At 41.8% G+C, this 15,437-nt stretch overlaps 1 protein-coding gene across 1 annotated transcript; it reads right to left on the bottom strand.

The window, feature by feature from the left end:
- Positions 1-1,258: 1,258 nt before the first annotated feature.
- On the bottom strand, positions 1,259-8,745 carry LOC139309943 (vomeronasal type-2 receptor 26-like). The gene is made up of 5 exons (XM_070934125.1): positions 8,437-8,745; positions 5,328-6,116; positions 3,806-4,018; positions 2,647-2,773; positions 1,259-2,169 (listed from the first exon to the last, which is right to left on the bottom strand). Exons 1-5 carry the CDS (start codon positions 8,743-8,745, stop codon positions 1,259-1,261), a joined length of 2,349 nt encoding a protein of 782 aa, XP_070790226.1.
- Between the last annotated feature and the right edge of the window lie 6,692 nt (positions 8,746-15,437).

The following is a 15,437-nucleotide window of genomic DNA, read 5'->3' as shown; positions in this document are numbered from 1 at the left end:
TTCCCCAACATGCTTTTCTCCAGCTACCCCTCATTACATGGAAGAAGTTTAAGGTTGTTGTTGTTGTTATTATTATTATTGTTGTTGTTATATTTGTATATACAGTACTGGATTTTTCCCCTAGAGTACAAGTATGTACCATTTACTGAGGCTTTCCTGTCTTTCATTTCACATCTCATTCTAAGGTTTTCTTAAAATCTTTATTACAGAAAGGAAAATATCTATCTTTATTGGTGTCTGAAACATTCTTAGTGTCTTTTTGCATAAAAAGTCCACAACAATCAACTTGAGATTTATGGTTTCAATGATTTGACAGAATATATTATAGAAAAAAGAGAGTAAATATATATATATAGAGAGAAGTTAAAATATAACTGTACTTATAATTGTTGTGAAGAATATTGGAAGTTATTTCTTTATATTTCAATAGCTTTATTTATATCATTCCATTTTTTACCTCTTCTATTTTCTTTTCTTCTTGCACTTTTAGCTTTTTCTGTTATTTCTCTTTCTTTTTGGTTCTCTCTAGCCTATTTGATTTATATTGCTTTTTACTAGGAGAGCATCCACCCACTGCTACAAAAGCCTTTACTTCTTTGTTGCCATTCCAGAGATTAACCAGCATTTCCAGGTCCTTCTAAATTTCCACCTGGGTTACAATCTCCATGATCATTATTTCAACCCCCAAATGACCTGTGATGCTGTGTTGGACCTGCTCTTAGCTGGGGAGGCCCATATTGCTAACTTTAACTGTAGAAGGCAGAAGAACCTTTTCATTGTCCTTGAAGGGACTGAGACTGAAATCTCCTCTCAGATTGCCTCCATGTCCACCACTTACAAAATCCCATAGAAATGACCATCACATTCTGTAGCCTATGATACATATTGTAGGGGAGTCCAATATTGCAAAGAACCACAACCGTTGATTCACTATCATACAACTAAAATAATGACATATTACAGCCCCCTGAAATTGTATAGTTATTTCTGGCATATCAATAAGATTCCCATTACACAAGTGTTATGTTTAAAATATCTTGGTGGGACATCCTGGAGCTCCTCTAAGGGCATAGGAAAGAGATGATAACTCAAGTGCTCAAAAGAGCTCAGCAGCCATCCTGCAATTCTAGAGTACAAGGAAGAAGGGCTATTGTACAACTAGCCCTTAAATTATTTCAAGCAAAATCATTGGCTGACTAATGTATGGAGAAGAGCTTTGACTATTTTCTAGGACTGGCCTGTGGGAAATTACACTGTCTCATATTGCTACATTTCTTCTAGTCGTAAGCTGCTCCTTTGTATTCAGATCTGGCCTCAGAATGATAATGTAGCACTTGGGGATGAAGATGCAACCCAGCAATCCAGCATTCGAGGCCAAGATGGAGAAGACCTGAACAGCCACTGTGTATTTCCCTTTGGTGCTCAGGTAAGTGGGCACAAAAGTGACCCAGACACTGCAGAAGACCAGCATGCTGAAGGTGATCAGTTTGGCTTCATTGAAGCCACCAGGCAGATTCCTAGCCAGAAAAGCCACCGTGAAGCAGATGGCAGCCAGGAAGCCAAGGTAGCTGAGGGTGATGTAGAACATGACAACAGAACCTTCATTGCATTGCAGGATGATCACTCCAGGCTTGGAATGGAAGTCAGAGTCAGGGAATGGGGGAGAAATTCCAAGCCAGATGGAGCAGATGATAATTTGGACAGTAGAAGAAGAAAGGATGATGGAGTTAGCCAAGTTCTTCCCCAAAAATCTCTTTACTTGATTTCCTGGTTTTGTGGCCAGGAAAGCCAGCACCACTGTGATTGTTTTAGCCAAGAGAGAAGAAATGGCAACTGAGGAGATGATGCTGAAAAATGTTTGTTGGAGAAGGCAGGTGGCTTTCCTTGGTTGATCAATGAAGAGAAGAGGACATAAGAAGCAAAGCAGGAGGGAAACCAAGAGGATGTATGAAAGGTCCCGGTTGTTGGCTTTGACAATGGGAGTTTCTCGATAGTTAATGAAAATGATTAAGACAAGACTTGTGATTAGAAACAAGAGTAGGGCAGAAGAGACCAAGAGGATGCCCAGATTTTCTTTATAAGACAGGAAAGATATACTTTTGGGGATACACTGGATTCGGTCCTCATTTGGATATTTATTATCTGGACACTTGGTGCATTTTTCTGTATCTGAAAACAGCAAAAAAAAAAAGAGCATTTCTTTAATATTCTGTCCTTTTATATTTCAAGAAATACCTTTTAGGGACAACAACTGACACCTGGAAGTTTTCCAAGAAGAATTTATTAACATCTCTACAGAAAGAAGATAAGAAGAATAGCATTTTCTATATATATATAAAAAAAGCTATATTTCTAATAGTCTATGAAATAGGTAAAAGTCCTAGGATTATAATAAGTATCAGTGTAATATGCAGAATCTTTACAGTAAAACTATGTTAAAAGTAAATAATGCATCAGTTGATCTTTCTGGAGTAACAGTTGACACCATTAGTTTTTCACAGAAGAATTTGTTAACAGTAGAACAAAATGAATTACGGATATAATTGAATCTCTCTCTCTCCTTCTTTGTCTATATTGCTAAAGTCTATCAAACTGGAGGATGCTCTAAATGAATCTCCTTCCACAAGCCCTTTCAGTGCAACCCACCTTCCTGAGTGGAGATGGTTCCCTCCGGACAAGGAACACAGTCATAGCAGCAAACTGGCTCTCCTTCCCGAGTCTGCTTGACAAATCCAGGATGACATTTTTCCACACATTTGGACTGAGGCAAAGGCTAAGAAGAAAAAAGAAGAAATTGCAAAGAAAATATGTCAGCATTAACCATCCTGACATGCTAACATGCTCTTCAAATAAGATTAAAAGTGACTGCTCAGTTTCTAGAACTGTATGATACGAGATAGAGTTGAGGTCATGAGAACATGTCCCTCCAAAAGAATGACTCAGGCATCTTTTGCTTCAGAACATGGGACATGCATGGGCACTATGTCAGATGTCAGAAGGAGGTATTTCTAAGGCCCATCTAGGTATCAAAAATTTAGAATTAGAATTACAATTAGGTTACAATAGCTGGCATGGAAGAACAATCCCATATTTGACATCAGTTCAATTTGGAAGCTTGAGGAGACTAACAATCAAGGTGAACAAGAGAATTAAAGGGTTTTCAGATGAGGTGCTCTCTTGGAAGCTAAAGACCAAATCTTAGCTGCATTTCCTTTCATATTGTCCCTCGTTACTTAAAACATCAAGAAGTGTTTTTTTCTGTATCAAAGACATGTTTCAGTGCTTCAGTTTCTGGGGTCAGGGCTTTATCTCTCATCAGACCAATCGCTACGATTCCATGTAAAGAGAAATTCTTGGACCTCCTTCATAGAAGCAGAAGACCTTTTGCACTATCCCAGTGGGGTGAAAGATTGAAATGGATAACTCTGCCCATGTGTGGGTTGCTGAAAAACCTCTTGCCCTGTCCTTTCATGAGACACTGGGCTCAATCAGGATAAAGTGAACCCTAATTCCAAAACTAATTTTCCATTGGGCAGGACCTCCATCCAGTACTGATTCAATTTCATCCAATTCAATCTTAAATTGGATTCAGAGAGCTGGTCAACAAAATTGTTTTTTTCTTTGTAATTTGTGGGAAAGGAAGCAGCACACCAGAGGCTACCAGCCCTAACACTTGAGGGCCTCTCTTATGGTTTTCATGCATCTTCTCCAATTCAACGCTAAGCCATGGCACATAGGCTTATCCTAACTGAGATAGGTTGGAACCATTTGGGAAATATAGAAAAGAAACCAAAATGTCTCCCACCCTTTTGAGCAACTCCAATGTTGACAGATAAGCTTGGTTGATCGTAATTCTCTGTCTTTTAAAAGTCACCAGAAACTCTGCGATATGTCTCCTTTTTGGGAAAAACACCCAGCTCCCGATTTCCAGATCAGCTGCTAAATCACCATTTTGGTCCTGGTACAGTTCCCATGTGGAAAGATTTAAGAACTGATTCTTCTCCAAAAAGGGATGGAACTAGAATGGAAAAATCCAGGAATTCTGAAAATAGTAAACTTGGTAACTTATTCTTTATTGTATGTTTTCAACTGCATCTTTCTCCTACAGATCTGTCTTGCAGATAGTTTTATCACAATCTTCAAAAGTGAAAAATAAATGTTCAGCAAAATTTGCCAATCATATATGGATAACATATGTATTGAAAAACAAATACAACTGGCATAATTTATCTATGATAGGGAACATATAGAGCAGATGAAAAATAAACTGGACAAAGAAAATATTCATAAACTCATTGGAAAAAACAGGGCAGTCAGCAGAAAGCATAGATTGGTCACAAAGGAGTTGCCACGCTAATCTTCTCCCAGGCAGACCAGATGGGAAATGTGACCGATAAACTAATTCTAGGGTTTTTTGTAAGGTTAAATTAAGAGAATATTTATTTATCCAATCGATATGCTGCTCATTTTGCTGTGTGAGTCAACAATGTACGTCTGAAAGTACAAATGTCCCACCAACTCTTTTTACAACCCGAGATGTTAGAGAGGATCCTTTCTGAGTTTCTTGCTCTGCTCATTATCCAGTTGTATCTCTGATTGCACAAATTTAACAAATTAAGCCGGGTCTGACATTAAATCACAACTGCAATAACAATTTCCCCAGAGCCAAAAATTACTGAGGAAATTGTGCAACCATGTCCACTTCTGAGATTGAAGAATCAGTAGTGAAAGGAGAACCTGAAATCTTGGGAACTGGGCAGGGAGCCTGAAACAGTCAACTTGAAGTTGACACTTGGCCATTGAATGACTTCTAATTGGCAGCTGACAACAAAAGCACAGAAGCTTAGGATTTCTTTATAGATATTCCAGAATCAGTAAATGGTGGCTGCATGAAAGGAAAAGCATTCCAAAAGTAGAAACAATTTCATAGTTCAGCCAATGAACCGGAGATTTAAGCCTCCCCTTCACCTATTTTCTAAATGCAAAGACTGAGCAGCTGTCAGTCAGAGAAGCTTCTGCATATTCCTGCAGAAGAGGGATTGGGCTACCTAGTGTAAGGGGCTCCTTTAAATTTATGGTAAAATTCCGCAATACTAATTATAAAACCGCACATAAAGGAATGTATTTTAAAAAAATTACCCAGTTTTAATATCAAACTATATCTGCCCTCTTTTCCACTCTTTGTAATATTATGCCCCATGTTATTAGATTGGCCAAACCTGTTGGCCTCTTGTAGCACAAGAAGATTGAGATGGTTCCCCTCCTTATTCTTTGGATTCCTTCCCAAAAGGAACTAAGTTGGATGAATCCTTGTAGGGACTTCATACCTGCCATGGCTGCAGTCTTGGAGCCCCCAAAGTCTCTGTGCCATCCTTCATCCTCTTCCTGGATCTAGAGGAATATGCAGCATTCAAGGCATAAGCCAGAGTCTTAATGACACTGTAAAAATGGTGGGCATTCGAGATCCTTTCCAAATTCCGTCCCTTTTGGGTCGCCAATGGTGCTTTCTGGGTGCATCTTCTCTGTCCTTTGACAGAAAAGACATGCTTTGAAAAAGAACAGTGAAATGACTGATACTTAAAAGGTGGTTCCACAAAGAAACTGTCTACAAAGGCATCTGCCATTGGTTGTTTTTTTTTCACTAAACCAAGGGTCCACACATAAGTCACATATTTGAAAAGTCCCTTTTTCAATGGATTTAATCCAATGACTGTTGTGATCCAGACTTTCCCTACAACAGGTCCTGAAAAGCCATCAAATATTAACTGGAAAGTAAGAAGTCTGTCCCAAATGGCACGATATTCTATGTAGTGAATATAGACATTGACTTCTCTCCACTTAGAGAGGGCTGCCGTGAGGGATGCTGAATTTCCAGTTGTTGAGAATTGTTGTGATATAACAACACAAATTCCACTCTTGACCAACAGAGGAGTCAAAGTTCTCATGAAATTCTCTCCATTCTCTGTGTCTGAAGCAAAGAGGCCAATCAAGGTCCACCCAAAATGTAGAAGCACTTGAACAATTTCTGGGTAGAAGCCTTTTTTGGGAAACAGGGAATGGTAAAATGGCAAGTGACTTTTATCACGCAGCAAATCTGAAAACAATTGAAAATTCATCTAAAAAAGTAATGAAGAATACTGTATTAAATTTAGAGTCAGATCAATTCCAAAATCTTAGCTTTAAAGAAATCCAATTTGGTTCTCATGATTATATTTGAATAGTTTATTGTTGATTAGTCATTAAGCCATTAAGAATAAAGGAAAAACAACTTTAAAAAGACTGGATAAAAACATTAGTAAAATAAAAAATATATTAAGTAAAAAAGAATAAGAATGAAAAATGGACATTATATTTCTATATCACCCCTACTATTGACCACAGTCACACCTGCAAATATAGATGTCAACTGAAATGTTTTGTTCAACAAATAAACGGTGGTATTTTATATGTATTTATATTTTTGAGCATGTGTGTTTGTTCATAAATTTTGACCACAAATAAAATAGATTTAATAGTTTTAATATACGGATACCAATAGGCCATTCATCCCTCTCTTTCTGATACAATTGACATTAAAATAATAATTATGTTATGTTTATCTCTTGAGCTCTATAAATACAAGTCCATTCATTACTTCTTCATTATTTAATCATGACTTGATTAAATCTTCCATATTTAATCATTGTGACCAGTGCTGAAATCTTGCTTGAGTAAATACTGCTTTAAGATGTTTAGCCCTTTTGACACTGAAATACTTGCCAATTTGGAAGTACATTTCTTAGGGCCCATCCATTTCAATGTGCCATTCTTACTGAGAATGGCTGCATCTTTCTCTGTTCAATATTCCACATTCTTTGTGTATTATTATATTTTTTTGTTTGTTCTCCAGTTCTACAAGAGACAGCACCTAATATAATTTGTCAGTTGTGCAATTCAAGAGCTTTTTAATTATACTTTTTCTGTTCTAAAAGACAACATTTGGGAACTCTGTCAGTTTCCATAACTTTAATTTTACATCAATAATTATATGTCCTGATTTTAGTCATAAGAAAAATTATATAAATTCCCAAATTAGCTCTGTGGGTAGTAGCTGAAATACTTTTATCCAGTCCCCAAATACTTCTCAGATGATTTGATTAGCTTTGGTTCTAGTAGTGATATATTTTAAGTTCTAAATTTCATCTCCATATAACCACCACAAAACATATTGAGAGTATGATAATAATTTATCAGCAGCAAATAATACATACATTAATCTCCTTAGGCATATGCACAACAGGATCCTTCATTGGATCTGATAATTCCTTAATATCTAGACTGAATAAAATGTTTCAAGTATGCGCCTTTGTCTTATCCCTGGGGAAGTATCCATCCTACATCTTATGGATTCTTAAGCTGGAACCTCCCTGTCAGACAAGTGCATGTAGAAAGGACTTTGATCATCATCAAAAGTCTGGGTTCTTTCTTTAGAGCAATCCGTTTCCTCCATAACATTTCTCTCTTTTCTCTGTCAAATGTTGCACTAAGATCTACAAAGGCAGGGAACTGTTATTTTCAATGGTGGATATATTTTGTACCTAGATGATTCAAGGCAAAACTATTGTCCATAGAAGACCTACTCTACCTAAAAGTCGCTTCTTATTCTCTTGAGACACTAAGGTCTTAAATTTACTCAGGAAAAATATAGCATATATCATAGCCATAATAATTATAAGATGAACAGGATCCCCCCCCTCTTTTTTTAATGTATAGAAACTACCATTGCCATCTTCAGCCCAACTAGAAATAGTAGGAATTATTTATAAGTGAACCTGCTAACAGAGAGGCCATCAGTGGGGATATTTTTTGAATATTTCAGCTGATAGAAAGTCTTCTACAGGAGCTGTATTGTTTGTCAAGCTTTTTGCGATGAATTTTAGTATAAATATTTTAAGGTAAGAAATAATGGATGTTGCTTGTATGCTTGTAACTTTTTTAAATTGCAAGAAAATTAATTAATGTAAAATAATAAAACACAATTGTTGTGCTTTATCAACTCTAGGTAAAACAATCCATTGCATTCTTTTCATTGAGTTGGGGCTATTTTACCATTGAAAATAGCAATATTTTTGTTGGAAGTATCTACAAAAGATGAGTTTATCATCCCTGCTGCACCTTCCGTTTGCACAGAAGACCATTTGATTTGACATACTGCCTCTCCTAAATTTCCCAAGTGTGAGGAAGAAGACCTAAAGCAATGATGACAATGTCATCAGAAGTAATCATTGCTTTGATCCTTATCCCCTCCGCACTGGGGATCCCAATCTCTAACCATGACACCTAAAATCACCATGGTGAAAAGTACCTGTTAATTTTCAAAGAGAAGATATGGTTAGATTTATCACATACCAAGACATCTCTCCACTCAATTTACCTATAGAAAATATACATACAAACCTGAGGGATTTTGTAGGTGCCTCCTAATCTTGACATTTCAAGGGAGATGTCATCAGCAGCTGCATCAACAAGAGCCAAAATGTTGTCCTTCTTTCCACAGCTGTAGTTGGGAACATTGGCTTTTCCAGTAGAGAGGATGTCCAGCAAGGCATCTGATGTGACAAGTGTGTTCAAACAGTTGTCATGGATGTTGTAGCCAAGTGTGAGATTTCGCGGAAGCCAGGGAGTTTTGTTGGCCACTTGAATGTTAAAAATGTACCGTAGAAATGTGCCTGTATCACTAACTATACTAATATAAAAAATGTTCATGTTATCATCATCATCAATGGCAGAAATAACATAATTCTGTTTTTAATTAAATCTTCTTTGTCTCTGAGTCTCAAGCTAATACTGACCCAAAATCAAATGCAATGGTAATCACATATCACCATTTCATTGTTTTTAATTGTTTCCTAATACGATTTGATAGCTTATTAGTAACTTTGACTATCACTAAGTGTCATATCAGATTATTATTTGCAGCAGTATTAATTTTCATCTGCCCAGTAACTAGGATTCAATATCATTCAATCATTAAAGTAGAACCATCATGATAGCAAGAAGCTGTTTTATAAGTGACCCAGAAAAAAAAAAAGAGAGAAGCCATAGAAATCAAAATGATTCAGGAAATTATACAAGTTGTGCAACGTAGGAATATGTGAAATAGGAAGAAAAGGAGAATGTTAGAAGTGCAAATGGAAGGAATGCAACTCCATCATACTGAATGACTTACAAGTTTGACTGAATAGAAGGAATCCTGTTGAAAGGCAACGTTGTTTTTTGCAATATGTGCGTTGCAGTGGTGATCATAGTAATGAGATGATCTCCTGGCCTGTAAAAGCTCTGTGGTCTTTTTTCATCCTGGTACTTCAAACTCAGGGGGCACTTCCTTCCCAGCTTCCCAGGATTTGGCTGGGACATCAGCAGCACCAGAAGTAGCAGCAGGAGGAGGTCCATCATTCATGGGGCTGAATTAATCCCCTTCCTGTTTCTAAACAAGAACAACAAGAAGAGTTAAAAGAATTCAAAAGACTCTCACAAGATGGAAACGCCAATCCTTTCCTGATCCCAACAGAGAGAAATTGAGCTTTACTTGGAAAATAAAGAAACAGACATTCAAAAGCACAGCCCTTGCCTGTCCCTTAACTTGTGCCACACAGAGGGTGATATGAGGCATTTATCTTTTTCTGATCCAAAAGCTTTTCAGGTTACTTCAGTCTGGTGTTTACACCAAAGGCAAGAAGCAGCAGAAAAAGTCTCAAAAGCCAGAATTGTGAAAATTACAGTGGAAAAAAAAACAAAAACAAACTTCTTCTCTTGGGATCCTGAACATCTTCTAGAGCTCCACATGGAAAGGGGCAGCTGGAGAAAAACAGCTTAGTAAAAAAAAAACAAAAAAAACACACAGTTACAACCCTTAGGACACTGTTCTGTAGTGGTTGTGGCCCTTCCTGTCAGGACATGTCCAGAAACTGATGCTGAAGGAAAATAGTAAAAGTCACATAGAATTTACTTCTGCTGTCCTTCAATGTGGTGTCTTGTCTCCAGGGAGCACTGGAGACAATCTCAGCCAGAGCTATGGAGTTTGGTGACATTCTAGGTTGGTGGCATTTAGTGCTGCCTATCTTCTAAATGGCAAGGAAGCAATCACTACTTTTTGAATCAGGAGTGAAATCCAGCAGGTTCTGACAGGTTGTGGAGAACCGGTAGCAGAAATTTTGTGCAGTTTGGAGAACTGGTAGCGGAAATTTTGAGTTGTTTGGAGAACCGGCAAATACCACCTCTGGCTGGTCCCAGAGTGGGGTGGGAATGGAGATTTTGCAATATCTTTCCCCTAGAGTGGGGTGGGAATGGAGATTTTGCAGTATCCTTCCCTTGTCACGCCAACCAAGCCACGCTCACAGAGGTTTACCTTAAGTTTGTATCTATTGTGTGCTCTTGTATTATTGTGGTTGAAACTGAAGTAGTCATTGACAGGTAGGACATTGTAGTGGATAATTTTATGTACTACACTTAGGTCAGAATGAAGGCAGCATAGTTCTAAATTGTCTAAGCCCAAAATTCCAAGTCTGGTGGCATAAGGTATTCTGTTGCGGGTAGAGGAATGGAGGACTCTTCTTGTGAAATATCTCTGGACTCTCTCAATTGTAGATGGGTGTGCTGGTTACGTACCTGGCTCCCTGCCACGTGACGGCAGCCCTGCCCGAACTGCTCAACGTTATAGCCGCGGTGGCGGTTGACACCCCCAGGCTTATGGTCATGGGGGATTTTAACCTGCCATCCGTCGGTGAGGCGTCTGAGGTGGCTCGGGAATTCATGGCTTCCATGACGGCTATGGACCTGACCCAGTTAGTTCATGGCCCTACTGACATGGGGGGAAACACGCTAGACCTGGTTTTTGTCTCTGGTCAGTGGTTGAGTGATCTTGAGATAGGGGATATAGTGATCGAGCCCTTGTCATGGTCAGATCACTCCCTCCTTCACTTTGACCTTCGAACCGCCGCACCCCGCCGCAGGGAGGCGGAACCATTGAGGTGGTACCGCCCCAGGCGCCTGATGGATCCTGATAGGTTCCAGACAGAGCTTGGGCCATTTCCTGAGGCTCTGGCACACGGCTCGACTGAGGAGCTGGTGGCCGCCTGGGATAGGGCGGCTGCTGGAACTTTGGATCGGGTCGTGCCTTTGCGGCCTCTGACCCGGCGTCGATCTCGCCTGGCTCCTTGGTTCACTGAGGAGCTGAGGGAGATGAAGCGCTGGAAAAGATGCCTGGAGAGTGGTTGGAGGGCCAGCCATTCTGAATCTGACCGAACACTGGTAAGGTCTCATATTAAGACCTACCTGGTGGCGATAAAAGTGGCGAAGTATAACTATTTTGCCACTCTTATTGCATCATCAGATAATCGCCCGGCCGCCCTGTTTAGGGTGACCCGCTCCCTGCTCCACCAGGAAGCGCGGGAGGACCCCTTGGAGGGTAAAGCCAAGGATTTTGTACAGTATCTGTATGACAAAATCGCTCAGATTCGGGAACATCTGGACTCTGACTGGGTAGATTCAGCGGGGAGGACAGGTCTTGTGAGTATTATCTGGGAAGAGTTTGATTCTGTGACGCCTGAAGACGTGGACAGGATACTGGGTAGACTGAGCGCAGCCACATGTTTACTGGACCCGTGTCCCTCCTGGTTGGTGCTGGCCTCTCGGGAGGTTACACGAGGCTGGCTCCAGGGGATTATAAATGCTTCCTTGAGTGAGGGTGTCTTCCCTGCCGCCTTGAAAGAGGCAGTGGTGAGGCCTCTCCTCAAGAAACCTTCCCTGGACCCGGCAGTGTTGGCAAATTATCGTCCAGTCTCCAACCTTCGCTTCGTTGCGAAGGTTGTTGAGAGTGTGGTAGCGCGACAGCTCCCCCAGTACCTGGATGAATCGTCGTATCTGGATCTGTTCCAGTCGGGCTTCAGGCCTGGGTACAGCACGGAAACGGCATTGGTCACGTTGGTTGATGATCTCTGGAGGGCTCGGGACAGGGGTTGTTCCTCTGTCCTGGTCCTATTAGACCTCTCAGCGGCTTTTGATACCATCGACCATGGTATCATGCTGCACCGGCTAGAGGAGTTGGGGTGGGGGGCACCGTCCTACGGTGGTTCTCCTCCTTTCTCTCTGACCGGTCACAGTCTGTGTTGACAGGGGGGCAGAGGTCGACCCCGAGGCCCCTTGTATGTGGGGTGCCACAAGGGTCGGTCCTCTCGCCCCTTCTGTTCAACATTTATGTGAAGCCGCTGGGTGAGATCATCCGTGGTTTCGGGGTGAAGTACCACCAGTACGCTGATGATACTCAGCTGTACATCTCCACCCCGGACCACCCCAATGATGCCCTTGAAGTGATGTCCTGGTGCCTGGAGGCCGTGCGGATCTGGATGGGGAGAAACAGACTCAGGCTCAACCCATCCAAGACCGAGTGGCTGTGGTTTCCGACATCCCGATATAGTCAGTTGGTGCCATCACTGACTATTGGGGGCGAGTCACTGGTCCCCACGGAGAGGGTTCGCAACTTGGGTGTCCTCCTGGACTCACGGCTGTCTTTAGAAGAGCACATGACGGCCGTGGCCAGGGGGACTTTTTATCAGGTCCGCCTGATTCGCCAGTTGCGTCCCTTTCTGGATCGGGACTCATTAAATACGGTCACTCATGCTCTCGTTACTTCCCACTTGGACTACTGCAATGCTCTCTACATGGGGCTCCCCTTGAGGAGCACCCGGAGGCTCCAGCTGGTCCAGAATGCGGCCGCGCGGGTGGTTATGGGAGCGACGTGGCGCTCCCATGTGACCCCCCTCCTGCGCGAGCTGCACTGGCTCCCGGTGGTCTTCCGGGTGCGCTTCAAGGTTTTGGTTACCACCTTTAGAGCACTCCATGGCATCGGACCGGGATATCTACGAGACCGCCTTCTGCTACCAATAGCCTCTCACCGACCAGTACGCTCCCATAGAGAGGGGCTCCTCAGGGTGCCGTCGGCCAAACAGTGTCGACTGGCGGCCCCCAGGGGGAGAGCCTTCTCTGTTGGGGCACCTACCATCTGGAACGAGCTCCCCCCAGAGATACGGAAGATCCCGGACCTGCGCACGTTTCGCCGTGCTCTCAAAACTTTTCTATTTCAGCAAGCTGGCCTGGCCTAACTCCCATCTTTTAAATTTTTAAATTTTTAATTCGTGATTTCAAATTGGGTGTTTTAATCTGTGTTTCGGCCGAAATATTTAATAATTTTAAGGGATTTTTAAATATTTGTATTATCTGTATTTTATCTTGGCTGTTCACCGCCCTGAGTCCTTCGGGAGTAGGGCGGTATAGAAATTTGATTAAAAAAAAATGAAAAATGAAATGAAAATTGTATTAAAGTCCGATATGCAGTGCAGGTTCCGGACAGATGAGTTGTATTCGAGAATTGGTCTAGCAAATATTTGGCATGCTCTAGTTAGTAGTACAATATTACCGGAGAAGAAGCTACGGAAGATTAGGTTTACAACTCTTAATGCCTTTTTGGCAATGCTTTTACAGTGAGCTCTTAGATCTCTAAACTTAGATTGTTTGAGATGAGTACTCCAAGGTCTTTGACAGAGTGAGAGTCGTCTATGAGGTCGTATCCACCCAGCTTGTATTTTGACATATTCACACAACACACCTGCAGGGGCTCTGCAATTGAGTCCTGCAAAGAAGACTGAGGGGGTCCCACCAAAGCTGTGTCTGCTGAGGCTGGCCAAATGCAAACAGGATTGCAAACACGTTAGAGTCTGGTGAGCTCTCTTAACCTGCAGGTTCCTGGGATTCACCTCCTGATGGTGTTCCTGGATGGCCATCCATGCTGCACTGGGCTGCCAACAGAAAGCAGTGCTTTGACTTGGACCCCCCCCTTCACCACATGGAAACCCCCCCTCCCCCATTTACTGCTGCTCTCCCACCCTTGTCATGTGCTAGGAAGGCTCATTTCACAGAGAAACATTTTCCAACCGTGCCTGAGTTGGATTAGGGAGGGATCTTCATCTGCCTTCCTGTTTACCAGCATGCCCTCCCTGCCCTTGACAGGAAGGGACTCCTGCTGCCCACATGACCTTTCATGACTCCTGCTTCATTGCTCTCCCTGCAGCCTTCATGAGGACTTGGAACTCACTCTCATGGTCATGAGTAGAGCTTTCCTGTCACTTCTACACAGAGAAACCAGATTTAAAAACGTGCCTCAGTTTAGCAAGTTGGAATCCATTTGTCTGGCTTTGCAAGACTGAAGCCAGAAGTCACACAGCCTCAGCTAGCTATGTTTGAAAGTTATCAGAAAAACCATAGGTGACAAGGTTTTTCAGAAATGGTTTGCCATTGCCTCTTTCCTAGGGCTCTGAGAGATTGGCTGGTGCAGCTGGGTTTGTGCCTCAGGAAGGAATAGAATTCATGGTTTCCTGGTTACAAGCCTAATGCCTTGCCCACTACACCAGACTGGCTCTGGTTACAGCCATATAACCCCTTAATAACCTGGTCACTTCATCAATGGCTGCATTTACACTTGCAACATTTAACTGTGCTTTACTTTTGGAGGTTCAACCAGTTGGCCAATAAGTCAGTGAACTGTGCATATCAATTTATCAGGGACTAGCTGAACAATCATTTATCACACAAATAATCTGGAGACACGTCTTCCTGTAAGGGATACATTCACACAACATACTTTACAAGGCTGGGAAAATGATCCTACAGCCAACCTGAGACAAAAGACAGCTCTAGCTGCAGCCTCCTGAAAGCCTATAACAAAACATGGATGACAATAGCCACCCCTACTCCACTTCCCTGGTCTCTCACCCAAGGCAAACCCACAAAGTAGGTGGCCACATTTCCAACCAAGAAGAGGTTTCTTCTCTCTGACCACAACTAGGCTTCAGTGAGACATGGCAGGTAACGTAATGGATAAGAGAAGCCATGTTACACATCAAGCTGGCATTCCAAAACAACAGCCAGAACCGGGAGACATCAAAGATCTGGTAGTTAGGCACTGCAAGTGGAAACTGAGGACCATACAATGGGACAACTTTCCAATAATGGATCTGGGATATAGATCAACCTATTCTTCTCATTGTAAGGATGAGATGGACCTGTCCATCTCATCAGCTTCCTCTCTTTCTCAAACCCCCAGATCTTCCTTCTAGCCCTAACTATACATATTAACATTCCTCCACCAGATAAGAAACAGAATCAATCAACAATCCACCAAGATAAAGCAAAACACAGGGACTCACAATTGTACCTTTGAAGCCCTTGGAGGTGTCCTGAAGTGGACAACAAAGCCTCAGAGATGGGAATGTCACAGGAGTCACATCACACCAAGTGCATCCACACAACAAGAGAAACTGCCACCAGGTCTCCCTAAACCAACTTCTGAGTGGTTGTGGCAAGAAATCAGGTCACACCATCCACTGCACTGTGGGTGTACACCA

The sequence above is a fragment of the Pituophis catenifer genome, unplaced genomic scaffold (assembly GCF_029215685.1).
Source record: "Pituophis catenifer annectens isolate HBS135680 unplaced genomic scaffold, rPitCat1.0.hap2 SCAF_2, whole genome shotgun sequence".
NCBI lineage: Eukaryota > Metazoa > Chordata > Lepidosauria > Squamata > Colubridae > Pituophis > Pituophis catenifer.
Note: the sequence above shows the minus strand (reverse complement) of the source record. Positions and strands in the feature narration are given on the sequence as shown.

What these genes read in the sequence shown, in the direction of transcription:
- LOC139309943 (XM_070934125.1), bottom strand. Translation starts at nt 8,745, where the DNA reads ATGAACATTTTTTATATTAGTATAGTTAGTGATACAGGCACATTTCTA. An exon ending in GCACCTACAAAATCCCTCAG is followed by an intron (nt 6,117 to 8,436) that starts GTTTGTATGTAT and finishes TTACTTTTTTAG; the next exon opens with ATGAATTTTCAATTGTTTTC. An exon ending in CATTGGAGTTGCTCAAAAGG is followed by an intron (nt 2,774 to 3,805) that starts GTGGGAGACATT and finishes TTTTCTTCTTAG; the next exon opens with CCTTTGCCTCAGTCCAAATG.